Raw genomic sequence first — 27,270 nt, 5'->3', positions numbered from 1 at the left:
GCCCAGCCTGCTTTGTCTTATTACTCAGGGCATCCTTTCCTCTTCCTTGTAGCCTGTGCAACCCCAGGGAGTGCAGCCATGTCACATCACCTGGAACACAGCTCTTCTGGGTCTCTTACTGAGCAGATATGGCTGGCAAGCATCTCCCCTCCAGGGAGCAGTGGGGGAGGCACAACAACTGTACCCTGTTCTCAGTGCCCCTCACCTGCTTGGCTTGAGTGAAGGCAAGGGGAATTGCACACCCCCAGAGCAATGAGCTGTTGCCTTCCATAGCTCTGTGTGACTGCCCTTGGGGGAGGAAGTAGAGCCTAGCACTCCCAAAACAACCTGGCCTTGTGGAATGGTGGAGGAATGGATCTGCTGCTGTCAGTGTGGTGCTTGGGGAGGGCTGGCAGACGTGCCCTGTCACTGGGAACAGCTGGAAGCATGAGGTTTCCTGAGGCAGCACAGGGTGAAATGCAGCATGTGGCTTGGGAAAGGTTCAGCATGGAGCTGCTGTTTGCTGCAGGAGAACGTGAATTTCTGAGAGAGGGTCGTGGGGAGTGCTGGGGATATATGGGAGGCAATGTTCAGTGAGAATAATCTGATATTTTTGTGCACAAGAGAGGCAGCATTCCCTAACTGGTCTGTAACTGTTTTCCCTAGTCCCATCCCTGGCAGGGTTTCCCAATCTCCCCTGTTGTGGGGAGCAGGGCTGGGCACAGAGCAAGCCTGTCATCTTGTCACCCCCTGGTGAGCCTGCCCAGCTCCCAGCACTGCTGCCAGCCTGCTATGGACTTGAACTGTGCACTGCTCTGTTTAATTCCTCTGGATTTATATTAAGGACATTCAAAGTTGTCTGTAGTAGTTGTTTCAGCATTTTGTTGATTTTTTCATTACCTGATAATTCACAGCTCTGTTCCTGTACCTCAGACTGGTGCAAGGACAGCTCTGTGCAAGCCACAGTGGCTCACCCATTGCAGCACCAGACTGTAAACCTCACTGCTTGCTGCCCTGCCAGGCAGGTCCTTTTCTCCCCATTACTTGTTAACTCCAGCAGCTGATGATCATCTTTCCTAGGTTGATGCAATTTTTGTGACACCAGAATTAATTTTCTACTGCTTTTATATGCCATGGTAGGAATGAGAGTCTCACAGTAACTGCTCTGGCTCAAATTTCCACCCTCAGAGTAATAAGGGCATTAGCCCAATCTCCTCAATTCATGTTGTCCCTGGCATGTTGTTATTTGTAATAAGCTTTGTAAAATGTTGTTAGGCTTTTCCCTGACATAAGTGAAGGGTAGACAAGCAGACTTTGTGTCTAGAAATGATGAATTTTAATAGCAGTCTTTCAGTGCTGCTTTAGTCCCTTCCAGACTGGCTTCTCCACCCTGGGATTAGCTACAGACAGCCTGTTCCTTCTACCCAGGAAATGGCTGGCTAGTTCTTGCTCTATCATGCTTGACAGATCCCAGGGACAGGAAAGCTTGCTAGTAGCTGCTGCTTCTGTGCATGTAGGGGAGATCTTGAAAACACTAGTCCAGTTAGAAATGTGTAGGACTATTACTGGGGTTGATTGGAGCCAAACATACTTCAGCCTTTTTGAAATGACAGCATTTAAGCAGTGTGTGTGTGGGGCAGAAGCATCCACAGACCAAAACCCTTGAGGGCTTAGGGTTCACCAGCCATGCCAGCCTTCTGCTTCTGAAGGGCACAGCACAGCCCTGTGCTCTTGGGGTGGGAGGGTGAGTCCCTGTGGGAAGGAGACTGGAGGGAGATGCCTGAGCCCATTCCCTTATCTGCTGACTGGCACTGACAGCACATCACGATTAATTCCTGTGCACCTTGCCTTTAATGTAGCACCCTCAGATAAGGTGGTGCATCAAAGAGATAAGGAGATGCTCTGCATAGCAGGAGAAAGCCGGTGCCAAGACTGCCAGTGCTATGGGAGGAGGTCATGAGGAGCACGGGCCTGGGCTTGACCTGAGACCTTCTCTCTCTCCCCAGCTTTCATCCTCATGATTATTCTGGCCCTCATCCGCATCAGCAGAGGCCAAGCTGAAGGTCACCCGTCCATGGCCGAGCTGTCGGGCATCCGCAATCTCTTTGGGGTGTGCGTCTATTCCTTCATGTGCCAGCACTCCCTGCCATCCCTCATCACCCCCATCTCCAAGAAGAAGCACGTCAACAAGCTCGTGCTGCTCGATTACGTCCTGATCCTGGCGTTCTACAGCCTCCTGTCCTTCACTGCCATTTACTGCTTCCGCAACGACACCCTCATGGACATGTACACGCTCAACTTCACCAACTGCGACATCGTCAGCGTGGCCTTCATCCGCTACTTCCTGGGCCTCTTCCCGGTCTTCACCATCAGCACCAACTTCCCCATCATTGCAGTGACCCTGCGCAACAACTGGAAAACCCTTTTCCACAGAGAGGGGGGCACCTACCCGTGGCTGGTGGACAGGATTGTCTTTCCTGCCATCACGCTGGTTCCCCCAGTGCTGGTGGCGTTCTGCACCCACGACCTGGAGTCCTTGGTGGGGATCACGGGAGCCTATGCTGGCAATGGGATCCAGTACCTCATCCCAGCTTTCCTGGCCTACTGCAGTCGCAAGGACACGCAGCTGGTGTTCGGCAGCGGGACGGTGAACAAGCACCTCTCCCCTTTCCGGCACAGCTTCTGGATTGTGTTCGTGCTCATTTGGGGTTTCTCTTGCTTCATATTTGTGACTGCAAACATTGTCCTGAGTGAGTCAAAGCTCTGATGGGGGTAGCAGCACACTCCCTCTGGAGCTCCAGAGACTCCAGCATTTCAGCTCCCCCTCTGGAACTGTGCACTGAGGGGGAGAGGCAGTATGAAGGGAAGTTTCCAGGCCGTTGGCTTGGTGACACAGACTTTCTTCACTCCACTTTGGGTGTGGGTGGAGTGGACTCAGCCTTGTTACAGTTCTGGTTCTCGGACAAAGCCCTGGGGCTGAGCCCTTGGCAGCCTGCACCGTTAACCAGCGTCCAGCCATTCCTGCCTTTGGCTCTGTCAGAGCAGCACATTCTCTGTCTGTCCCTCTGTGGTTCTGTGTGTGCTGCAGGTCTCGGCACACAGGAGAGAGACAGGCTTGACTGCATCACTAAATGTCTCTGCTCCCAAAGGCAGGAATGTGCTGTGCAGAATCCAGCAGGAGTTTGGGATAACTGAGTCTCTTTCTGCTGAGACTCCTTCAGACCAACCTCCTGTGCCAGCTGAAGGAAAGCATAAGGGTGGAAATAGACCTAATTCAGAAGGAAATAATTTTGTGCTGTTACATTTTCTTTTTCTAGAAGCATTATCATGTTTGTGCACATTGCCTGGAATAGGGGATCTTTTGCTTAGAGCTGGATTTCTCCAGCCACGGGAGTTACATTCACATTTCCATCCTGTTCTCCTGTGCTGTGACAGCTCAGCTGGGGCAGAGCAATGCCCCTCTGCATGCAGGGATACAGCTCTTCCCACTGGAAGGGAAATCAGCCTTGCTGCCCTCAGCACCAGCACGGGACTCGGAGCTTTCCACTGGCAGAGCCCTTCTCCCTTTCTCAGCTTTGCCCGGGGCTGCTACAAGCAGCTAGGCCTGAACTCCAGCGGATCGGGATCGGTGTGGGCTGGGGAGGTGCTAATTACCCACTCCTGACACGCCAGAGGCTTCGGCTGTGCACACTGAAGCGTTCCCGGCTCCCGTTGGGTAATTAGCCTTGAAACAAGGTGGGTGTTAACTCAGGGGAATGAGTGGTGCCAGGAGGGAGCGGCTGTGCCCTGGCTCAGCCCTGCCTGCAGCAGCAGCGCTCCCGAAACAAGGGAGCAAAACCTGAAACCCTGCTGGAACTGGGCTTGACCCTGTCGTGTCATTCTGCACAGGGCTAAGGTGGGCTTGGGGCTGCTCCTACCTTAGGCAGCTCCAGGAGAGGCTCTGCTTTTAGGATGACTGTGGTCACTGTAAGACCCCACTTTGACACCGGGTCCTGTGTTCAGAAGCCCTGGGGCACAGATCATAAGGGGTTTCCTGACAGGAGAAAGAACTTTAAAAATTTTCACCTGAACTATTTTAAACCCCCTGTTATCAAAGCAGGTTCAAAGCCAGGTGCACATCAGATCCTCCTGCCCTCTGCACTTGCTGCAGTATTAAATGTCATCAGTCACTAAAGCAAGCTTTGAACTGCAGCTCTTTCTAATCAAGCTCTGTTTTCAAGTAGGACTTTCTGGTTTCCATATGACCTGAAGTGCTCCTCCTGGGGGAATATGCAAGTACCTGGAGCTGTATAAAACCACTTCATAGCTTTTAAAGCAAAACCCTGCACCTCTCAAGCCTGAGCACCGCCACTGCGTCCTTGCTGAGCTGCCTGGAGAGAATCTGGAGAGATTGTTCATCTTCTCTCCAGCTTGATCCTAAACAGGCATTTGCAGCCCCTGCTAGTGGGTTTAAGCATCCCCAAGTGCTCCTGGAAAGCTGATGTGGTGTCTTCAGTACCAAATTAAGAAGGTATTTTAGAGGTATCTGGTGCTGGTGTCTTTTTTAGGAAGCAGTAGTTTGGAGGGCAGATTCATGGGGCAGCTGAGCTGGGAGCCACCTGCGTGGCAGCTGGGAGCTAGGCAGAGCTGGAGAGAGAATTGAATGCTGATGAAATGAGCCTTTGGAAGCTGGAGAGGCTGAGGGTGCTGTTCCTCTGCGTGAGTGTGCAGATGTGGCTTCATGGAGGGGCTGAGGGCTGTCTGCCCTGAGCTGCCCATGCACTGCAAGGCCCTTGGCTCAGCTCCTGCCCTCCACGTGCCCATTTCAGTCTCTTGCCTTCACATTTCATTGCAGCCAGGAAACAGGGCTGTTCTCTGTTATTTCATCTCCTCTCACCCTCCCTTACCTTCTCAGGAAGGAGGGAGCCCAGCCTGGCACCCTCTTTCCTGCCATCTCTTACATTTAAAGATGTGCCTTCTCTTCCCTAGCCTGTGTGTTCCCCTGTACCCCTCAACAATGTGTGACAGTGACTTGTGAGGGGCTGCACCTCCAAGAGCTGCTTGGATCCAGGTATTGGATGGAATGGGATGCTGAGCACTTGCAAAGCCCCAGCCTTTGCCATGGTACCTTACTGTGCTCCCCAAGGAGCATGAGTGCTTCTCAAATAAATAACCATGAATTCCCAGACACCTGCTGTCCTTGCACAGCAGCAAAACAAATATATCCGAGGAATTGGGGTGATTAACAGAAAGAAGCTCTACAGCAGAGAACATTTTTTATATAAAACATGATATAGCAATGCCTTAAAAATTACTGGAGAAAGCAAGAAGGGAATGGTTCAGTGCAGCCAGCACTGGCTGAGGGGACACTGGGTGACCCCGTGGTGCAGGGCACAAGCTCTCTCCTCTCACTCATCGTGAATAAGTCTATTTTTATTTGGCCATTATCAGCAGTAACAATTCATTATTGCAGATTCACACGTGATGCTTTGTCCTGACTGTAATTAGTTTTTTTAAAAACGGGATTAAAACCAATAAAATGCACATTATACATCTGGTTTAGTCTGACTTCTTTTTCCATCCCTTTCTTCCTCATGCGTAGGCACGGAGCAGCTATTCCTGGAGGGGATGGCCGTGACGGATGGGTCTGCAGGCCAAGGAGAAATGGCAAGTGGAAAGGGTAATGGAGACCCTCACCTCTTCTCTATTAGCCTACTGCAACTCTGGGTGCAAGCTGCAAACTCAATTAAAACATCTGTACTTCCCCCTTCTCAATTACGGCTCCTTACACTTAAAGCCAAACAAATTGAATTGCTCCAACGCCTCAGGCTGCAAAGGCAGTTTCTGCCAGCAAATTTATTATCACCATAAAGCGCAGCTTGATTTATGTTAAAATATTAAAGCAGATCTTTATGATGGAAATAAACACTTTCTACTGTGATTCTCTCGAAGGACCTCACAAGCAGCAGCGGATTTTGGGGCTTGGGCTGTAAATCTGAGGCCAAACTGGCATCAGGGAGGAATTCAGTCTATTGCAGCACTTGGAGGAGCAATGGCCAGGGAAAGAAAAACTTTGAACCTAGGAAGAAGCTTTAGGCAAAGCTTCACCACCATCAAGGAGCCACGTGTCCCTGAGGGGATTCAGCCTTTTGAAGGTTTGAGGAAAGTGCCCACCAGCCTTTGCCCTGGATGGATTTGGTCAGCCCAGGAGCTGTCAGTGGGTCAGGAAAGGGCACCTGCTGCAGGGTCACAGCTGGGGAAGGTTTTGTGCCATGGCTTTGCCTTGGCAGGAGGCAGGAACCAGGAGGTGGCTGCACCTGCTGCTCCCTCAGGCATCCTTGGGCACAGGCCTGGCAGCTGTCCCCAGCGCCCTCCTGGCCCCGTATGCGTCCTGGTTTGTGATTTAAGCAGTTCCCTCTGCCCTAACCTGAGTCACCATCTCCCCCCAGCAGCAGCAGTATGTCCTTGCCATTGGAACCCCTTCCCACTGTGCTGGCCTGCTTTGTTCCCCCTCTCCTCACCAGGATGGCTCTTAGGATGCTGAGCAAAGGGGCAGTGAAAATAGGGTGTGCTGTGGAGATGTCAGAGCTGGCAGAGGCGGGGGGTGGGTTTGGGAGGACAGTGCCTGCTCCCCTCCATGGGGCTGAGCCCCAGAGTTGGGTACCCAGCAGTGATCCAGCCTTATTTCTCTCTGCATAGCAGCCCACAGCCTCCCAGGGTACCCTGGGTGCCAGAGCAGGCTGAATTAAAAAGTGATTGATTAGACAATTTCACCAAAAAGAAATAATATTTCTCAACGTCTGTTAAACACTAAATTACCCAGCCCCTCTTTGGAAAGCCTAGCCAGAGGGTGCTTCCAGACTGCTGCTTCCCTGAAGGCTTGTCCCTGGTGTACCCACGAGCAGGGAAATTCTGCAGCAGCAGCTTGGTCCTTCCTTGGTCCTTGAAGGTCACAGATCTCACCTGCACTGGACTGGTCATGCCCCAACACCTCCTTTCCCACCAGTGCCCAGCGCCTGGCACAGAAATGGGAGAAAAGCTCTGCTTTTCCATCCCAATTGGCATGTAAAGATGATTATGCAAATGCCACCATGGTGGCCAGGGACCTGTGCATTCACATGGGGCACCCAGAATAGCCTTGGTGCTACACCAGGTACTGACACCCAACCCTGGGGCCACCTCTCCTGGGAGCACCCCCTGCACCCCATTTGTCCCTTGCTGTCCTCAGTCTCCTGCAGCAAAGCCCTTCCATAAAACATGAAGCAGCTCCATTTGGCCTCTGCTGAGTCACCAGGGACATCACTAATTAATTTAAAACGTGGGTTGGGGATTTTTGCTGGGTTTTTTTTTCTGCTCCCCTTTGCTGTCACAGCCCCAGCCTCAGCTCAGGTTTGACTGCAGCTGTGTATGCTGGCTTCCTCGAGCCAGAGAGCCACAATTTGAGGGAAGGTTCCCAAGGCCACCCTGAAGCTTTCTGGGGACCAGCCTGTCACCCCAGGGGGCATCTGGGGCACTGGCTGGGAAAAGCTGCCCCGGGTGAATGGGTGCCATCACCTGTGGCAGCCTGGATGAATACCCTCCTCTCCAACAGGATTTATTTACTTATGGCTTTTATTTATACACTGGCATCTCCCACCCTCGCCAGGAGGCTTGGAGGGGCTGCCAAAGCCATTAAGAGACAATTGCAATGATAAATAAGAAAAGGGAATTAAAGCACCGGCACCAGTGTGTGATGGCAGCCAGGCTGGGGGATGGGGGGCTTGGCTGGATTTAACCCCAGACAGATGGGTTGAAGCATTGACGGACAGATGGATGGACAGACAGATATTGCCAATGCTTTTGAGCCTGGACCACACGTGGCCAGGCCCTTCTGGACCTCCTCAGGGTTTTGCAGCCATCCCTGGGGCAGGGCTGGGTGTCCCGGAGCAGTCCCTGCCATCACCCCCTCACTGTTACTGCCCCCAGCAACCCCCAACAACTGTGTTTTAATGGAAAGGAAAAGAAAAAAGAAAATATAATAAAAGAAAATAAAAATGAAAGAAAAGAAAATATAAAAGAATAAAAAGCGCTGCTCTAGAGCAGCTTCCCAGGGAGACATTTATGGAGGAAGGTGATGCCAAAGCTGAGAAGAGGGGCTGAGGGTTGGCATCTCCCTGGGACAGCCCGCCAGCCACGCACGGGCAGCTCCGTGTAGTGCTGGTGGTGCTGCTCTGGGATGGGGCTGGAACCGCCCGGCAAAGCCCTGGCTGTAGCCCCGGGCCCCGGAGCTTCAATTTCCATTTCCCAAAGACCCTCTCCCCTGCCCGAGGCTCCTCTGAGTCACGGCCGCCTCTGGTCGCGCCCCAGCCCGGCAGGGAAAGGGCTGTGTCAGACGTACACGAAGAGAAGAATTAAACCCGGCTCATCTATCACACCTGATTTATGGCTCCATCAGCCTGGGAAGGTGGGAGGAATTTTTCCCTTTCTCATTCTCCACAGCACACCTTCCCGGGGCTGCTGTGCCGAGCTGGAGATCCCGGCCAGGCTGCCGTGACAGCATCACTCACTGACCCGAGCCCAGGCAGCCCAAAGCCTGAGCAGGGGGCTCCGGTGCTCGGCTCCAGCCTCTGCACAGGCTGATGGCTCCCAGTTAAACCCTCGGAGCAGTTGCCATTTTTCTTTTCCATCTTTCCCTTGCCGGTGGGACGAGTCTGTGCCGCGGCTCGGCAGTAACGGGACGCGGACGGGGAGGGGGTGCACAGGACAACGAATATTCATGGGAATCCATGATGCCAAGGGCAGCCCCGGAGGATGGAAGAAAGGTCCCCAGGCAGCTGAAAATGTCTTTTTAATGACCTGGACATGGCGTTTCGAGTCTTTTAAATGAAACCAAAACGCGACGGCAAAACGGCGGCGATGCGTTTGGCGTCCCCGATGCCAGCCCGCCTATAGGGACAACTCGACCCAGCACGTACCAGCCCTTGCCAGGCTCCTCTGACCCCCCAAAGAGCGCACCGGGACCCGCCGAGCCGCTTGGAGCATCCCGCCGCCGGCGGTGCGGGACCCGGGAGGCCGGAGCCCGGCCGGGAGCCGCTGGCTGGCCCTGGGGACACCGGGCACAGGGCAGGCAGAGGGGTGCGGACACCCCCCTGTCCCCCATCACACCTCCGACTCCAGGCTGGAGACCCGCCGCCAGGAGCCGCCGGCGCAGGGACTCGGCACCCCGCGGGCCACCGGCGGCTCCCTCCGCTCCGCCGCCGCCGCCCGCAGCCAGGCCGGCTCCCCGCGCCGCCCGCAGTCCCTGCAGGCGCCGTCCCAGCGCCCGGAGCCCCGGTCACAGCGGTGCGCCCCGGGCTGCTCCCGGCACGGCGCGGAGCCCCGCGAGAGGTGTCCGGCGTAGAGGGGCAGGTTGGGGTAGGAGTTCATGCAGGCGTGGGGAGCGCACGCCGGCACGGTGAAGGCGGCCCGAGGGTTTTGCCGGCAAGCCTCCCGGTAGGACGGCAGCCTGGTGACGGGCGAGCGCGGTGGCAGCCGGCCAGCGGCCTGCGGGCAGCGGGAGCCGCAGCCGTGGCCGGGCTCGGCTTCGGGGAACAGGTCGGGCACGTCGGCGCGGGCCGGGCGCGGGGCCCCGCAGCGCCGCAGCCCCGCCGGCCGCCGCCTCTCGCCGCGCTCCCCGGGCGCCCTGGCCGAGCTCGCCCACCGGCTCAGCTTCTCCCGCTCCATCCCCGCCGCCTCCGGCCGCGCCGGCTCGCCCCTGGCTCTGCAAGTCCTGGTGACTTTGGGGAAGGCCCCGCGAGAGCAGGACGGAGGCAGGAAGGAGCTGCCCACCTCCCGCTTCTTCTCCGCTGCCGAGAGCAGCCGGGGCAGAGTCCCCGAGCCCCCGTGTGCCCCGTCCCTCTGCAGCAAGGGGTTGTTCTGCAGCCGGTCCCCCCGTCCCGACGGCCGCTTGTGCTCCCTGTAGATGTCCGGTGGCGGGAGGTCCCGGGGGGATGTGGGGGGCGGGAGGGGAGCCCCGACATGGTTCCCCACCAGCATCTGCTCCCCATAATCCCCTCCTGGGGAAGTCTTCACCAGGAGGTGGGGGAAACCTGTGAGAGCTTCATCCCCTACACAGCCACCCCGAAACTTCAGGGGGTGTAGCAGGTGGGGGTGCTCGTTTTCCCCTCTCCAGTTCTCCTCCCCGTGCAGACGGGAGTCCACGGGGATGGGCTGCGGCAGCGGCAGCCCCAGGGGAGCTCCCTTGGCAGCGTAGGCTCTCCCCAGCCTGTCGGCGGGGTGCGGGCCCCGGTGTGCGCCGGTGCTGTTCTGCACCACGAGCTGGGGTGTCCTCAGGGAGAAGGTGGTCTGGAGGCGCTCGCTGTGGTTGCTCCAGTCCTCAATGGTGCGGGTGGCCTGCTCCAGTGAGCCGCCCACGCTGGCCGTCGTCACCATCTCTTTGGCCGCCTGCAGCATTTTCAGCACGTTGGCCTGGGCTGAGCTGGCAGTGACATCGGGTGTGGGCGCCCGCCCGGGGCTCGACAGGGTCTGCACCCCACTGAAGCAGCTGTAGATACCCTGTGGGGGGAAATGGGGACCCCCCATCATCAGCAAGGTCAGTGGAGTCCTGCCCCCCTGAGCCCACCCTGCTGAGCTGAATTCATGCTGCTGAGTCTGAGGGAGCTTCAGAGCACTGACGCCCCCTCCCCAGGATCCCCAGAGCTTGTCAACGTGGGTGACACTATCCTCTATCACCCCTTTCCCCTTGGGTTGCTGATAAGGGTGTGGGGTCATTCCCAGGACTGAGCCCTTGCCTGAAACCTGGCTTTTCTCACCAAGAGATAATCTCATATCAACAAGAACATCTCCACTCCTTCCCATGCAGGCCAAAGGATAATGCCCACCAAGCCATGTCCATCTCTGTGACACCGTGTGAAGACATTTGGGCCCCTCGAAAGCCCCTGTCAGCATCCCTCACCCTGCTGATGGCCAGGAGGAAGTCCAGCTTGTGGGACTTGGGGACGGAATGACGCAGCTTCCAGTAGACGAGGTGCTCCCAAGCGAAGACCAGCAGGCTCAGCCCCATGGCCACGAGCAGCATGTAGAAAACCCCAGCCATGTTGTCAATGTCCAGCTTGCTGCTCATCACCTCATTCTTCTCATTCTGGCAGATCCCTGACAGCCAAACCGTCTCCAGCTTCTGGGTCTCACCTGGGACATGCATAACAGTGCAGGAGTTGAAAATCCACCCCTGGGAATCATCTTTCCAAGCACATCCCTGCCCCTTTCCAGTCTGCTGTGGGTGGAGGAAGATAAAGAGACCCCTGAGCCTCTGGAGCTAGAATCACTTAATGTTGCTGCTGCCATTGGCCTGAGTATCCCATCCTTCTCCAGGGTCCTCTCCTGACTCTGTTCCCAACCCATGTGCCAGCCAGCCGCGCTTACTGTCCTCTTCCAAGGCTTCTCCTCAGGACCCTCAAATGCTGTGCACAGCCATCTCCAGGATTTTACAGCCCCAGAGGGAACGACACACACAACATCCAGAGGATTTCATACCCCTGAAAGGAGCTGGTGAAGTCCCTCAGTGCCATCCTGCCATGAGGATGTCAGCTGTGAAGGCTGCACAGGGTTTGAGGGCCAAACCCCGTTCGCTGGGTTAATCTGCAGGGCAGGGGTGGGGCAGGATGGGGACAGGGCCGAGGAGGAGCTCGCTCAAACACCCACCATCTCCCAGGAACTGGAGCAGGGCCAGGTCAATGGCCCGCTTCCAGCGCGAGTCCTTCTGCAGGGCGATGCCGTAGCCCGTGGTGGCGAACACCTTCCCGCTGCCGATGGTCACCAGCTTGCAGCCCTCGTCCTTGCCCGCCATGTAGTTGAGCACCGCCGCGTCGTAGATGAAGGCATCCAGCTTCCTGCCCACCAACAGGAGGAAGGGTGAGGAGGGGGCTGAAAGGCTGTTAGTGGGTGAGGGCTGCGCCTGTTTGGGGAGCTCTATCCCTTTCAGAAAGCTGTGGCACATCTGGAGGGGGTTCTATGTTCTCTTGGTGTCCCTGGCCCATCCTGGAGTGCTGTAACCACACTTGGAGGGGATGTACCCAATCTTGGGGGGAGCTGTACCACCTGGGGGAGCCATGCCCCATCTGGGGTGAGCTGCATGCCTTTTGAGGGGAGCTGTAGGAATCTGTACTGCATCTGCAGCAGGTTGTGCCGTGTTTGGGGGTCCTGTACTTCATCCAGGGAAGATGCACAGAGCCATACCCTGTCTGGGAGAGCTGAACCCAGGAGGGCTCACAATTAACTTCAGGGGGGTTGTACCCCAGTTGAGAAATCCCTTCTCCATCTGGGAAGTCCTGTACCCTATTCCAGGGAGCCATAGTTATTTGGGGGTGCTATATATGGGGGTCATTTGGGGGAGCTCCGAGACCATCTGGGGGTCATACCCCATCTCAGGGAGCCATACCCCATTTTGAGGCTGGTGAGGGCGTCCTCCACAGAGCGCTGGTTGTACTTCACCATGTGGGTGTGCATGTCGGGGTAGTTGCTGCGGATGTTCCTCTCGGTGCTGCCGTTGGGGACGGTGCCAAAGCGGAAGGGTGGGTACTGCTCCTGTGGCCTCTGGAACTGCAATGGGGAGCCCCAGGGGGTGGCATCACACAGTGCCCATGTCTTTCCATGTCCCCAGCATGTCCCCTCCCCGCAGCCAGCCCTCTGCTCGTACACTCACGCCCAGCCAACTGGCAGTGATGTGTAGCTCCACACACATCACTGCTGGTAACTTCAAAAAGGGTTGTCTTTAGGGTTTTTTTAGGTTCCCACCCCAATGATTTTTTAGGGTTCCCACCCCAATGATCACCTTCCTGTCACTCAGCCCTGACACAGTGTCAATGTACTGCTCCTGGATCATGAAGGCAGCCAGGTTGGCCGTGTAGCTGGCGAGGAAGATGACAGCGAAGAAGGCCCAGATGAGCACCATGATCTTGCTGGTGGTGCCCTTGGGGTTCTCGATGGGGACGGAGTTGTTGAAGACCAGAGCCCACAGCAACCACACGGACTTGCCGATGGTGAAGGAGGGACCTCCTGGCCCTGCAGAGACAGGGAACAGAGGGGACATTTGTCAGCCCAGCCAGGGATGTGCCCCCCTCTCCCAGCTCCCACCTTCCCAACTCACTTTTGCCACTGGTGAGGTTCTGGTTGTAGCCAACGGGGCTGAAATACTCGAACACAAAGACGGTGATGGCCACCACAGTGAGGCACATGACAAACATCATGACCCACACGGCTGGGCTATAAGGCTCTGCAAAGCAAGTAGAACTTTGTGAGCCTCCAAAGACATCCCCTGGTCCTCTGAGGACTGCCAGGAGCCCTCCTGGATGGATGGGGCTCATCCTGAATACTGCCCCTCCTTGGAGAGGAGTTGGAGGTTGGCACCACCATGGCCAAGCAGGTTCACAGGGAATCAGGAGGGAAGGGGGTTGCTACAGAGCTAGGGGATGCAGCCATGCTTCCCTGCCTAGACCAAATCAGCTTCTCACCAACAGGGAGATCTTTACAAAATGCTACCCATCTCCAGGGTCACTGCAGGAGGGTTTCCCATGGGATTACAGGTTGTCCCCCATGATGGTTCTGGAGACAGGACTGTGCCTGCATCAGGCACAGAACCAGCCCCCCAGCCCTGCTCAGCCCTGGGGAGAGCCCCCTGTGAGTGGGGACAGGCAATGAGCCCCTGCCTGCCCAAGATGATGTGGGATGGAGCAGCAGGAGCACAGGATGGAGCAGCAGGAGCACTGGGGATGCATCTGAGCCATCAACGTGCAGCCATCGAGGTCCATTTATCAGCGCGTCCTTCGCTGTCAGGGAGGAGAGGCCTCCCCTGATGGGGATGTGGCTCACTAGCGCAGAGGCAGGAGACACAGGGACATGGGGACAGCAGACCCCAGCCCTGCCAAACCAGGGCAGGATGCTCCATCTGTCCCTGGGGCTGGTGAAGGTGACCCTGCTTCCATGGGAGTCTGGACTTTGTGGTGGGGGGGGACAAGATGAGGAGGATGTGCCCAGGCTGATGGTCCCAGCTTCCATGGCATCCCCAGCACCCTTGTGCACCCTCCCCACACAAGAGCCCAGTGCCAGCTGAGCTGGGACATTGATGCTGTGCCCTTGCCAAGTGCAGAGAGCGCTGCTCAAGCTGAATTTCATGACAACATTGGCCCATCCCCCCTACCTAGGCTGCAGCTTTGCTGGTGTAAAACTCATTAAATAAAACTTGTAGCACTGGTGGTTTCCCACACTTGGCTTAAGCACTGGCTCTGGTGATGGTGGCAGAGATGGGTCCCCAAAGCAGAGATCCAAGCTGGCAAATCCTCCCATGTCCCCATCCTCCCTCCTCCACACACAAAATGAAGAGGAGAAAACCACTGAGCCCAGCGTTAGTCTCCAGCCTCCATCTCCATAATAAAAGGATTATTCAGGCAGGGAAGAAAGAAGCCCCAAAGCCGACAGCACAATCTCCTTCCCTTATGACTTAGGCTTTTTTTCCTTGAAAGTTGTTAAAATTGAACAATATTTCCAATTTGCATTTGTAGGAAGCATGGGATGAGCCTGCAGAAAGACAAGGGGACACAGGGCTCACCCAGGAAAGCAGAGGGGGACACGGTGCCGTTGCTGCGGGCCACCATGACGCTGATGCCCGTCTCCACAAAGGGCACGGAGAAATCCACAATCTCAGACCGCTCCTCATTGATGGTGAGGGAGCCAATGGCCATGTCTGCACGCTTGTAGTACACCTGGAAAAGGGGCAGGTGAGCTTGGGATGGGCAGAGGGACAAGCGGATGGACCCAGACCACTTCCCCCAGGCATTTCCTCATCTCCAACATTTCCAGTCTTAATTTCTGACTTTTTAAAAAAATATTATCTTCCTAAGTGATCAGGGGCACAGACACAACCTGCTGTGCAGTTGTAAGTGTTCATCTGATGACTCCTCCAGGGAGGAGCTCATGCCAAGCTCTGCCCTGCCCACAGTCCCACCACAAATCCCATCTTCACCAGGAAAGCCCCAGGTCAGGAGTGAGTGGTGCCCTCCAGGGAGTGTCAAAGCGGGGTCTGAGCCATGCCCATCCCTACCTCACCAATCATTCCATTCCAGACCCCACGCACGATCTTGCCATGTTTGCCATTGGTCACCAGGTAGAGGTCATAGGAGAACTTCACTGCCTTGGCCAGCTTCTTCAGGATGTCAATGCAGAAACCTTTGCAGCACAGCTTGGTGTAGGGATCCACAAGGCCATCCCCACTGGAAACACACCAGGAAAGATGGGTTGGACCAAACAGAGATGCTCTGAGCACCCTGGACACCACGTGCCAAGGGAGTGGTGGCCGGCCTTGCCGAGCTCCGTGTCCCTGCCCACCTGTGGGAGGAGTTGGTCTGCTTGCGGCAGGGCACGGTGTTGCGCACGCAGACCCCCGTGCTGGGGTCCGTGTTCTCCACGATGACGAAGGGTCTCTCCTCCAGGGTGGCCACTGTCAGGTGGCGGTTGTCGACCACGGGCTGCATGAAGGAGCCGTAGCGGGGCCACACCGGGTACTTCATGTGGATGATGCCTTTCTCCCACTTGCCCACCTGCCCCCAAGGGAGAGCACATGGTCACCCCTGTGAGGGTCTCTGGGGGTCACACGTGATCCCATATCCATCCTCCCACCTTTGGGGCTTATTCCTTGTGAGCCCCATCTCAGCCTCCCTTTCCCCACACGCCCGTGGACCACGGGGTGAGGTGTTTCCTCCTGAGCCCCGAGCTTCACACTCAGGTGAGCACAGACCTGGCCAAACTTTACCCAAAATACTTTCAAACTACAAAAATACCCTCCATGCATCTTGTTTCAGATCTAGGTGTTTGGCTGCTGTTCTCCAGAAGTGGGCATCTGCATTTCTGACTTTTTTTGAACTTATCAGCCAAATTGCAAGGAAAAATTGTCAACTCCTGCCAGAGCTTTGGTGCTCATCATTGCTGCAAACGCCCACCACGGCACCATGGGTACTTTTGGGACCAGCCATGGTACTTTTGGGTTTTGCATGGTACAACCCACCCCAGGATGGGACCCCAGCCTGTGCAAGGCCCCAGGCTCACCCTGCCCAGCCACCCCGCAGTGTGCCCATTTCAGGGGGCCTGGGGGTCCTACCATCTCCCAGAGCCGGTGCTGGTTGAGCGTGATCACCACCATGGTGGGCTTGACCAGGTAGCCACCTTCATTGAAGGAGAAATCCCTGTGCTCCCATGTCACATTGAGAAGGTGCCTGGTGGGACACAGAGCCTGTAAGCCCTTGGCTGTGCAGCCCTGCACTGTACAGCCCTCCTCCTCCTCCTCCACCTTCACCCAGGCTGCCACAGGTCCCATGGAGACATGTGGGGCTGAGAGCTGGGGACCAGCTTTAACACCCATGCAAGGGGCAGAGGGGAGCTGGAGGAAGCTCTTCTAGCAAGGAGGCACCAAGGATGATGGCCCACTGCAGGGCTGAGGATGGACAGACTGCCAAAGCAGCTCTGAGGTGCCACAGAGCTGTGATAGCCCCCCCTGAGACCCCCAGGGTTCCTGAGTCGCCAAGAAACATGGGAAAAGGCAAGGGACATGCTGGGACATCCCTGGGGAGATGCTCCAGGAGAATCACAGCCAAGAGGCACGGACTACCAGCTGTAGCCCTCAGCGAGCACCATCCTTGCTGCTCGCCAGCTCCATCCCCCTCCTCCCCTGCCCTCTCCCTCCCCTTTTCCCCGCTCCTCCCGTTTCACACCCACGCCAGGGGCTCCCCATTCCTCACCGGTAGAAGCTGGTGTTGGTGGCCGTGGCCCTGGTGGGGGCCCAGCAGTCCCGCCCCACCTCGGGGAGGTAGCCGTGGGCGCGGAAGAAGCTGGCGGCCCCCATGGCAATGATGGCCACGCCGTCGCGCACCTTCTGCCGCAGGCTCAGCTTCCAGCTCTCCGTCACCACGCTGATGAGGCCCACCGGGAAGGACGAGGGCGGCACCTCCATGTTGCCCACTGTCATGCTGGGCACGATCCAGATGTATCCTGGCCCCACAAGCCCGGCTTGTTCTGCCATGGAGAAGAGATACTCGGCCTCCTCTCGGGAGCAGTAAACAATGAGGACCTGGGCATCAATCTGGCGCAAGAGCCGCTGCGTCCTGGAGCTGCTCTGCTCCTGGCTCATCTCGAAGGTGAGCACCTCTTGCAGCTCCCAGCCAAAGTAGCTGGCATCCGTGAAGGAGCGGATGATGTCCAGGAAGATGTTGTAGCCTGGGTAGAGGCTGGTGATGACAGCGAAGGAGCCCCAGTCGTATTCCTCCAGAACCTTGAAGATCACCTGGATTTGCTGCTCGATGGAGACACCCAACTGCAGGAAAGCTGATCCGGGCTCCTGAGGGAGGAGAGGGATCAGGGGCTGCTCTGGCATCATGATCCAGGTGTCATGCACCCATGCAAGCCTCCTTGCATTTGCCATCATGAAAAGTTCAAGATTGCCATGAACTGGTGTGGTCCATGGGCTGGAGATACCCAAAATCACACTAATGCTCCTCCAAAGAACTTCACCCCATGCAAACGGTCAACTCCTGCAGCCTCACATCCATTTCTTAGCATATTGACCAAAAATGTCTCCATCCTCCAAAGGAGATCATCAGTTTCTCCTTAAGCCAGGAGAAGGAGGTGGGCAAGAGCTCTGCCAGGAGCCTAAATCCCATCCCTGCTCCATCTCACTACCTGCAGTCAGAGCCTGTGTGGCTCCTTCCCTCCTGCTCCACCTCCCTGGCCATCTGGCCTCTCATTAGCAAACCTTAATTGGTCTGATTCTGTCTTAAATGCTTCAACGAATGGCAGTTGCCGAAGGTCACGTGCAGGCAGCAGGTTTTGCCACCCAGACCCTCCCCACCTCCAGAAAAATAGTCTGGGGTGAGCCCCAGAGAATCCCAGACAGGGAGGAGGTGGAGATCACTCCACTGACCCCGAAATACGCAGCCCCTGGAGAAAGCTGCAGAAAATCACCCGGCAGCAAAGCCATGGATATTTTTCCATTGCTCCGGGCTCCATCTGAGCCCTCTACATCCATCTGAGTCCACTGCACCAACCAGAGCCCACCACACCCACTGCCACCCACCCACAATGCGCTCGAGGGGCTCCATGAGCACCAGTGAGTACAGACAGGGCTGTGGGAGTGCAGTCCAGGGGGATTGGACCCCAAGCCACTATGCAAGAAAAGCACAAAATCTGTTCCCTGAAGAAGGGCAGGATCTCAGCCACAGGAAAGAGCAAGCACTGAAAGCCCTCCAGCATCCAGGCCGGGCAGGCTGAGGACATAGCCCAAATCTCCATACCCAGGACCCTCCAGCCTGGCTCCAGCTCTCCCTGCCACCAGCAGCTCCCAGCAGGCAGGTGACAGTAACTGACAGTGTCTGATGCCAGCAAGGAGCAGAGAAGACATAAACCCTGTGTCAGCCACAGTGCACCTGAGATCAGTGGCACAGCTGAGCAAGGCTTCTCCATGCTGCCCACGCAGCCATTCCAGGGCTGGATCCAGCCCCAGCAGGGCGGCAGGAAGATAAGGCTGTGATAACCCTGTGATAACCCTGCCAGTGCCCCAGCGGCCACAGTGCCACCAACCCACATCCCGTGGTGGGCACAGGAAGCAGCACACCAGGGAAGGTCCTTCCACTGGGTATTGAGGTCCTCTCCCCCACCCCATTAACGGGGCTCCTCCTTGAAGTCCCCACCATGTCCCACCACCCCAGTAAACCACACTGCCACAGCCACTGATCCACCATTCCTGCCCCTGATCCCAAAGGCTGCAGTCCAGCAGTTCCTCTGCCCTCCAGCATTCCACATCCCTTACCTACACCACTCTAATAGTTCCTCATTTCTCTCATCCCCCCTGGAAATAGTGAGTACCTCACCTTTGGAGTCAGGACCACTGCAGACCCTCCACTGATGCTGATGATGGGGACCTGGGTCTGGGATGAGATGAAGTCAAGGATCTGGGCCACGGCCTCCGTGCCCACGTTGTCTTCAAAGACGATGCCGTGGATCTTGTGGCCGGCAAGGATGTCGCAAATCTGGGTGAGGAGGGTGCTGGGGTTGGTGTTGTTGACGACAACAGTGATGGGGTGGATCTCCAGGGGCATGTCCAGGAAGCTCTGGGGGCTCAGGCGGGAGCGGATGTGCAGGGGGTAGGACGTGCCCCCGAACACCACGGCCACGTTGACCACGGGCTCCTCGGGGCCCGGCAGCAGGATGTCCGTGAAGGCAGCCGAGCAGCCCAGCACCATTGACAGGAGCAGAGCGTGCGCCGGCGCTCTGCCCATGTCCACCAGCGTGTCCCTGCCAGCACAGGACACAGCCCCTCGCATCCAGCTGCACACCAGCACCCCCAGCCCCGCTCACCCCCGCCCTCCCCACTGCCCTGGGGCGTCACCATGGAGGGCTGACCCCAGGGAACGAGGGGACCCTCATCCTTTGGACACTGGATGTGGTGAAGGAATGACCACGGGGTTGTACTCACCGCCCACTGTACACCTCGGTGCTGTGTCACTTGTCTCCAGTCTTATCAACCACTAACCCTTCACAGCCAGCCCCTGCTTCCCACCACCACCCTGTCCTCATCTCACCATCACCATCTCCCTCCCACTGCCCTCCCACCCCATCCAAAAGCCACCACTGCTGCACTGGTCCATGTCATCCCTTCAGCCAGGGACAGAGACAGCTGCAAGAGATGCCAGGAGGGGCTGGGAGCTCTTTGGTGCCTCTCTCTGCAGCAGACAGCCACCTTCAATATTCAAAGGCTTTGCCCTTGACGGATGGTTCAGCTCTGCACCCTGCTTGTTGAGATTTTGCAAATCACAGTCACTGAAGTAGCTGGTTCCCTGCCTGTCCCGCTGACTGTCTCCTGCCCATCACCCTACTTCAGCCCCTTCTCTGCCACAAAATCCCAACCAATGCACCTATCTGGCTCCATATCTCCAAGTTTTCCCTCCAAGTATTCCACAGCATCCTTCTGCTTTCCTCCTTCTCTTTGCCCCCAGTGTGTGTCCCCTGCTGGCAGTGCCCACCCCGATGGGACACCCTCACACTGTGTCTGTGCTGGCTGCAGCCCAAATCCAGGCTCTCAGGGGCTGTTTGGGCACACGCTCCCTGCCAGGTCCCCAGTTCCCCACTACCCCTGGGTGCTCACACCACAGCAGTTGAGGTGACAGTCCCCTGAAGTGGGACACATGCCTGCCCACAGTGATGCACCCCTGTGCTGGAGTTCACCTCTCAGAGACCACCAGCAAAACCAACCTGTGGCCAGGGGTATCCAAGCCCCTCTGAGCCCCATTTCCCCCAGGGCGGTCACCCTTGTGCCAAGTGGGGCAGCAGGGAGGGGACAAGCAGCCCTCCACAGTGGCACCAGCCACGCACCAGTGTTGCTTCATGCAGCAAGGTGCCAGCTGGTGCTAAGAAACGTCACTTGCAATTAAAAGCTGCTGTTGCTTAATGTGTCTCCAGCACAGCCAGATGCTCCTCTCACTGAGTCCCGGCTGGTTTTGGGGTCTGGGCTGCCCTGGTGACCTGCACCCCAACGCTCCTCCCTGCCGCAGTGACGGACACCCCTTCAGCACACTGCAAAAACATTGCCAGCGTGCTGAAAATGCAGGATATAAACCCAACAGCTGCTGGGCTGGGCACCCTGCAAGAGCTGCTCGGTGCAGATTTGAGCACTGGGGCTGTTCCCTCCAGGGAACACAAACCACACATTTCCCTCCTGTACCCCATGGCTACCAGGAAGTCTTGGGCACCTGTCCGGGCACAGATGCTCACCAGGCGGCATCTCTCTCAAGCAGCTGCATTTCCTCAGGGAATCATCCACCCCCAGCACCCAGCACCACCCAGGGGGTTCACTCCACCTGACTGCATCTCCCAGCCCACTGCTTGTCGCAGCTGGTGGAGCTGCAGGAGCCACAACGCCACAGCGCCGGCCGCAGCCGGGGCCCCTTGGCCAGAGAGGGCAGCAGGTGAGTCATGCCATGCTGGCAGCGGCCCATGCTCCGGCACGGCCAGCTCAGTGGCAGGGCAGCCTGCACTGCCTGCTCCTCACTGCGAATTCCCAAGTATTTTTAGTCCTGTGATAAATAATTCATTGGGAATCCGGCATCAGCTACCCAAGCAGAGAGGAAGGGGAGCAACACGCCACCCAAAACAAACAGAACCGCCCTGCCAGCAGCACTGCCCGTCTGAGCCCTCCTCAAGGACATTTAAATATACTCTGGGCCCTTGTGGTGATTGATTGGGTTTGCTTGTGCCAGCCCTGGCACCTCACCTACTCCAGGACCTGATCCTCCTCTTCCTCAACTCAGTCTTGCCTAAGCTCGGGAGCCTCTTCCAGTACCGAGCACTCCAGGCACAGACCAGTGGTTGTCCCTTGCCATGCCAAGCTCTGCCACCCCCTGCTCCTGGCTCTGACTGGGGACAGGGCTCAGCAATCTGGTTTCCCACGGACCAAGCCGCAGGTGGAAAACATCCCCGTCCCTCACAGCTGAAATGCAATGGCAGCAGCAGAGGGGAGGTGGGCGTGGGCTCATCCCATCGTTCAGCCCGTGCTGAGACATCCAGGGCAATGAATTTCCATCCTTCCCAGGAGCCTGGTGCCTCCATGCAGAGTCAGGCTGGCTCTCCACAGCCTTTGGTGGACATGGAGGGGTCTAAGGCCAGAGAGCCTGTGGCTGGCAAGGGCTGCATGTGCAGGTTGGAGATGGGGCTGCTCCAAAATGGCCGAATTTGGGAGGCAAAGGGCAGCCACCTCCTCCAGCCCAGCTAGCACCATGCGTTTCCAGCCCACTGTTTCTCCTACTGACCTAGAGGGGTACAGGAGAATTTTGGGGCTTTTTGGGGGAGATGACAGATTGCAGGAAAGTGGTGGAGGCTGAGGAGAAACTGAGCCCATTCTGGAGCTACTGCCAGAGCTGGGGCTGCTCTTGGGCTCAGCACAACGCAGCAAAGCCCCTGCCAACTTCCACATTTCCCAACCCCTTGTAGGAAACAGTGCAGAATTGGTCCCTGGGGAAAAGACTTTCCCAAAAGGGAGGTTTTCCAGCTGGGTGAAAGGCCAGTGGCCAGTCAGGGTCAGGAGGAAGGTGGCCACGGCCAGGAGCCTGGGCAAGGCAATGCCACCTCCTGGCAGCCTCCCCAAGGACCAGAGGACACCACAAAGCTGCTTGGTGTCTTTGCCACTTGTTTTTTGTTGCTTTGGGGTAGTTTTGAGCAGGTTAACCACCTTCCTAGGCACAACTTCCCCTGGTGCACCCAACTCACAGAAACCTTGTGCTAAAGGCACCAATAGAACCCTTACCTCTCACCAGACCCTGAAATGCCATTTTAATGCAACAGGGAAAGTTTGCTCCTCATTTTAAACCTCCTTTTTTTTGCCCTCCCTCCTTCCTCTGCTCCAAGAGAGGGAGAGCTCATGCAGATATTTTGACCTCAGGAATGGGAAAAACTAAATTCCAAAATGCAAAATATCATTCAGGAAAGAGAAACCTTATGTCCCCAAAAAAAGCCTCCGAGCCCGAAATCAGAGGGAAAACGCAGCCTGCCCCAGGGGATGGCGAACGGGAAGGACAGAGCAAAGCCAAACCTGGCGGGAGCCCTGTGGGGAGGAGAGGGGGCATTGAGGAGGGCACCAGGATGTGCCAGGGCTTGTCATTGCCCCGATGGGGACATCCCTGTGCAGCAAGGAGACCTCGATGAAGCCCTTCAGAAGGGGATAAAGCAGCAAAACCTCCTCAAAGACAACTCGTCACCTTCTCTGTGCCCATGCAGGGGGGATGACTCGGGACAGAGAAGCACTGGCAGCCCTCGGCAAGCCCCGTCTCCTTTCAACCTTCATCTGTCGCCACTCGGCATCACCCTCCTCTTCCTCACCACCCTCCCCTTGCTCGCCCGCACCTCTGACAGCAACAGTTGCGGGCCGGGGGCTGCGGGCCGGGGCCATGGGCAGGGCCCCACACGCACGCACCGAAACGCAGCTTAAAAAGGTCGAATATGGATTAACCAAAAATAAACGCCAAGTGTCCTGCCTGCCGCTGGGTTACGCAAGGTGGCGGCGGGGGACACAGGGCTGGTGGCACCCAGGGAGGTCTCCTCAATTTTTCCTGCCACACGCTCCCCCCAAAACCCCCCAGAAGAGCGCCCAGGACTGAGGCTCATTCCTGTCCCGTGCCCGGGATGGGGAGCAGGAGCTCCGGGATGCGGGGGATGCTGAGCTAGGGGAGGACGGACAGGGAAACCCCCACCCCAGAAAAAACGAGCGCCCCATCCCGGAAAGTTGCTGGCGGCGGTGGCGGGGCGGCAGCGGAGCCCGTCGGGCCCCGGACGCCCCCAGCCCGCCCGGTACTTACGGGACCGCGGCTGCCCGGTGCCTACATCCCCCGCGGCTCCGGCGGGGCTCGTCCCACCGGGGGCTCGGCTCTGCCAAAGCTTCTCCTCGTGCGGGGCAGCCCCCCGGGGCACGGTCGGCGCCCGCCGCGGCTGGCGGGGGGCTCCGGCGGCCGCCGTCGGTCCCGGCTCGTCCTTGGCGGCGGCGGCGGCGGCGGCGGCGGCTCTGCAGCGGCGGCTGGAGGCAGGGACGGCAGCGGGGGAAGGAGGGAGCGGGAGCGGAGCGGGTGTGCACGGGGGGGGGCCCGGTGGCAGCAGGTGTCTCGGCGACCTCCGAGCGCCGGCAGCCATCTCCCCCCGGCCCGGGAGCGGCGGGGCGGCCCGGGCGGGACGGCCGGGGGAGGGATGCGGGGATGGAGGCTGGGGGGAGCCCGGGGGCGGTGGAAGGACAGGACGTGTGTCCTCCCGCCTCGCCGCAACTTCGGGGCTGGCCGCCAGCCCCGATGGAAGGGGGGGCACGGGGGACAGGCAGCCCTCCCTCCCGAAACCGGCCCGCCTCTCCTGGCGCCGCGGCCGGAGAGAGAAGGCGGCAAGACCCCGTCTTTTCCTTCGCCCCTCTCCTCCATCTCCAGGAGGGAAAACCCATGGTAAAATGGCACAGACTCCCTCTCTGGGCAGTGCCCGTCCCCAGCCCCGGTGAGGGCTGGAGGAATGCGGTTGGACTCATTCCCTCCCGCCAACATCTCCCATCCCTTTGCTGATTGAACTGGTGGAGAGCGGCCAGCTGCCCACCGTGGTGCCCCCCGGGCGGTGCAGGACAGCCTCAGGGTCCCCATCGGTCACGGGGAGGGGGGTGACACTGAGCAAAGCCCCCGCAGGCAGCAGCATCCTCCAGCTGTCGCCAGTATTAAAGCATCAGCTGATCCCGCAGCACTGGTTTAGAGCGAGCCAGACTGGGGGACCGGCTGGGGCGGGGGGGTAGAAAAGGGGAGAGATACAGTAAAGGAAGGGGGGAGACAGGCAGGGCCCTGCTGGGGCTCCCTTGTCCTGGGTGGTGCCCCAAAATGAGCCGTGGCTGCAGGCAGATGGACTACGGCTCTGGCAGGACCTGGCAGGAGTCGGAGCTCAACTCAGACCCCACTGTGAGGGGCAGATTCTCCCAAACCTCCCCATGTCCCGGCTCAGAGCCACCAAAACCCTGGGCATCACCCCGAGAGCACAGAGCCAGGTGCCAGCAGCGCCCGTGCCCAGGCACTGCCCCTCTGCCTTCCCCGGGGACAGACGCCTGGCTCAGGGACAGGGCCACCCAAATGGGTGTTGGGCGTCTGCCACCCAGGCTGGCACTGCAGCCACCTGCAACAGCATCCTTGTGGCTGCTGGGCCTGGAGAGGCCCTTTCCAGAGAGGTTTCAACTTGCCTAAAATCCTTCTGTCTGTGCTCAGCCATGAGCTGCCTGATGCAGGACTTCCACACACCATCCCTGATCCCCGAGACAGCCTGGCCACCTTCTGCCCGGGTGCTGTGGGTGCCTTTGGGGCACCTCGGGGGTGCAAAGGTACCAAAAACAAAAAAAAAAAACAAAAAAAAAAAAAAAAAAAAAAACAAACCAAAAAAAAAAAAAAAAGAGGAAAAGGAAAAATGCATCTAGGGCTACATTTTAATCCCTGTAAAGCAGCACCCGCTCTCTGCAGGAGAGCTCAGCCAAATCTCTCAGGTTGCTGCAGTGTGAGGGCTCAGGGCAATGGGGCATGCAGGATCTGTCCTGTCCTGGGTACCTGCTGGCCATGTCCTGCTCCTCAGCCTCAGGCTGCCCACCTCTGCCTGATTCTGGCAGCACTGTCCACTCTCCTGCCCAAAGGCAGATTTAAGGGTTGGCAACAGGTCCTCAACACCTCAAATTCTCCTCCCAGGTGACAGAAGGGACGATCTTGGGTTAACCATTGAAGGAGGCAGTGGCTGCATTTAACCCTTTCTGCTGCCTTCATGATCTCGAGTGACAGAGCCTGTGGGACAGCGTTCCAGGGATCTGGGCCAGTGTTCACGGATCTGGTCCTTTGGGGCTGGCATAGAAGCACTGAGATGTTCCCATGCCTTTAGTACTCCTCCAGCAGCTCAGGGTCTTCGTTTATCTCTCCCAGGACTGACTGCTCCATGGACTGCATCCCTCAGAGGGTCTTGGCTCACAAATATTTCCCAGCAGAGCTTCCAGGTGGGCTGGGGGAGCACAGCAACCCCACACCTGGGACAATACCCAGCTCCACCATCACATCCATGACTCCCCAGGATCCCCATCCCATGGAGATCCCCATCACAGCCCGCTCCCCACACATGAGACAGAGACAACCCCAAGTCTGGGGTCAGCTGGGCACACCAACTGGGCATAGCTGATGTTACAGGGCTTGCAAGGGTCTTCAGGTGAAGAGAGAGATGAGAATGTTGACCTCATGTTCAGAAGGGTTGATTTATTATTTTATGATATATATTACATTATTACTATGCTAAAATAATAGAAGGAAAGTTCTCAGAAGCTAGCTAAGCTAAGAATAGAAAAGGAATGAATCAACAAAGATCTGTGTCTCAGCACAGAGTGAGACCCAGCTCTGCCATGAGTGGTCAGTAAATCCAAACATTCACCCAAGACCAATCATGGATCCACCTGTTGCATTCCACAGCAGCAGATAACCATTGTTTACAGTTTGTTGCTGAGGCCACAGCTTCTCAGAAGGGGGAAAAATCCTAAAGAAAGGATTTTTATGAAAGATGTCGGTGACAAGCTGGAAGGTGTCTGGAAGTGGGGACAGGCAGTGGAGGGCAGGGACTGGTGGTGGCACTCTCATGCCAGGCCCCCCAGCCACATCTCCTCTCCACTGGGTCCAGTGGCTCGCAGTGAGCAACTGCCCTGAGAGCCTAGCTTCAGTTTTGCAGTTTTCCTGGCAAAGTCCTTCAATGTCTTAAAAAAGAAAATCTCAACATTTTTCTCTGGGAGAAAGCAGTAAGTTCCCAAATCCAACCTGCTGCTGGGTCTGGGTCACCAGACATGAAGCAGCTTGTGGGGACTGTTCTGCATCATCAAAATAATTCATTTGTGCACTTAAACACCTAAGGTCCTTTCTATATTAAAAACAAGAAAAGAAAAAAAGTGCCCTGATGGCTACGAAGGGCCAGGTTGAAACAGGAGCACCACTGGCACCCTGGGATGGAGCCCACAGCCTCAGGAAATGCAGCTGCACTTTTCCTCTTAGAGCCACTCTGCCAGGGGATGCTGTGCCCTCCTTGCCCAGCTTTCTGGGCTGGGTGGGGACAACACAGGCACCAAGTGCCCTTCCCCACCTTCATCCTCCTCCTTCCCACTGCTGTGGCTGTGGCCCCGTGTGTGACCCTCGGCGTCCCAGCTGGTCCCTTCACCATGGCAGTCCCAGCAAAGGGAGCTCAGCCAGCTTCTCCATCGCCTCGTTACCTTCCCCTGGCATCTCCTCTTGCAGGAGGCTCTGTGAGCAGGTTGATAAATGCAAGGCATGGTGCTCTGACAGCTCCTGGTGTGCAGCCACCTCCTGCAGGGAAGAGCTCGCTGGCAGCCAGGCTGGGGGAGCAAGGAGAATGTGGAAGGCTCGTGTTGGGACTCTGATGTTTGCCCAGGTGTGCGCTGGCCCATCTAGGCCAACACCAGTCAGAGAAGTGCCCTGGGCTCTGTGCAGACTCCTCAGAGCCCACTGCACCCCGCTGGCATCTCACACCCTAAACTCGGGTAAAGCCCCACATCCTGCCCCAGCCCCCTCCATTCTGGCTCCCCCAGAACTCCAGCCTTGCAGAGCTCCTGGGAACCCCCACCTCCAGCACAAACCTGCACCCAGAGCCACTCAGAAGCGCCCACCCCCAGCCAGGAGAGCAGCACACCAAGGCTTTGGTATCTCCAGCTCTGAGAGACAAACCCCAGCATCAGCTCCTGTTCCTGGGAGGGTCAGTGTAAGGTTT

At 57.3% G+C, this 27,270-nt stretch overlaps 2 protein-coding genes across 4 annotated transcripts in view; one reads left to right on the top strand and one right to left on the bottom strand.

Moving 5' to 3' along the window:
- TMEM104 (transmembrane protein 104) overlaps positions 1–5,511 on the top strand; it is a 43,621-nt gene extending 38,110 nt beyond the window's left edge. For all 3 annotated transcript variants that reach the window (XM_059486039.1, XM_059486037.1, XM_059486038.1), the window contains one exon: positions 1,986–5,511. In XM_059486039.1, the coding sequence (XP_059342022.1) occupies positions 1,986–2,746 (761 nt within the window). In that variant the 3' untranslated portion in view covers positions 2,747–5,511. The remainder of the gene's footprint in view (positions 1–1,985) is intronic.
- Positions 5,512–9,096: 3,585 nt separating this feature from the next.
- On the bottom strand, positions 9,097–23,924 carry GRIN2C (glutamate ionotropic receptor NMDA type subunit 2C). The gene is given in 14 exon segments (XM_059485841.1): positions 9,097–10,491; positions 10,892–11,124; positions 11,638–11,825; positions 12,374–12,534; positions 12,767–12,996; positions 13,082–13,207; positions 14,540–14,693; positions 15,032–15,200; positions 15,316–15,527; positions 16,085–16,199; positions 16,722–17,317; positions 18,846–19,269; positions 23,322–23,696; positions 23,698–23,924. Coding segments are annotated over 14 exon segments (4,605 nt in total).
- Between the last annotated feature and the right edge of the window lie 3,346 nt (positions 23,925–27,270).

This window comes from Ammospiza nelsoni, chromosome 19, assembly GCF_027579445.1.
Source record: "Ammospiza nelsoni isolate bAmmNel1 chromosome 19, bAmmNel1.pri, whole genome shotgun sequence".
NCBI lineage: Eukaryota > Metazoa > Chordata > Aves > Passeriformes > Passerellidae > Ammospiza > Ammospiza nelsoni.
Note: the sequence above shows the minus strand (reverse complement) of the source record. Positions and strands in the feature narration are given on the sequence as shown.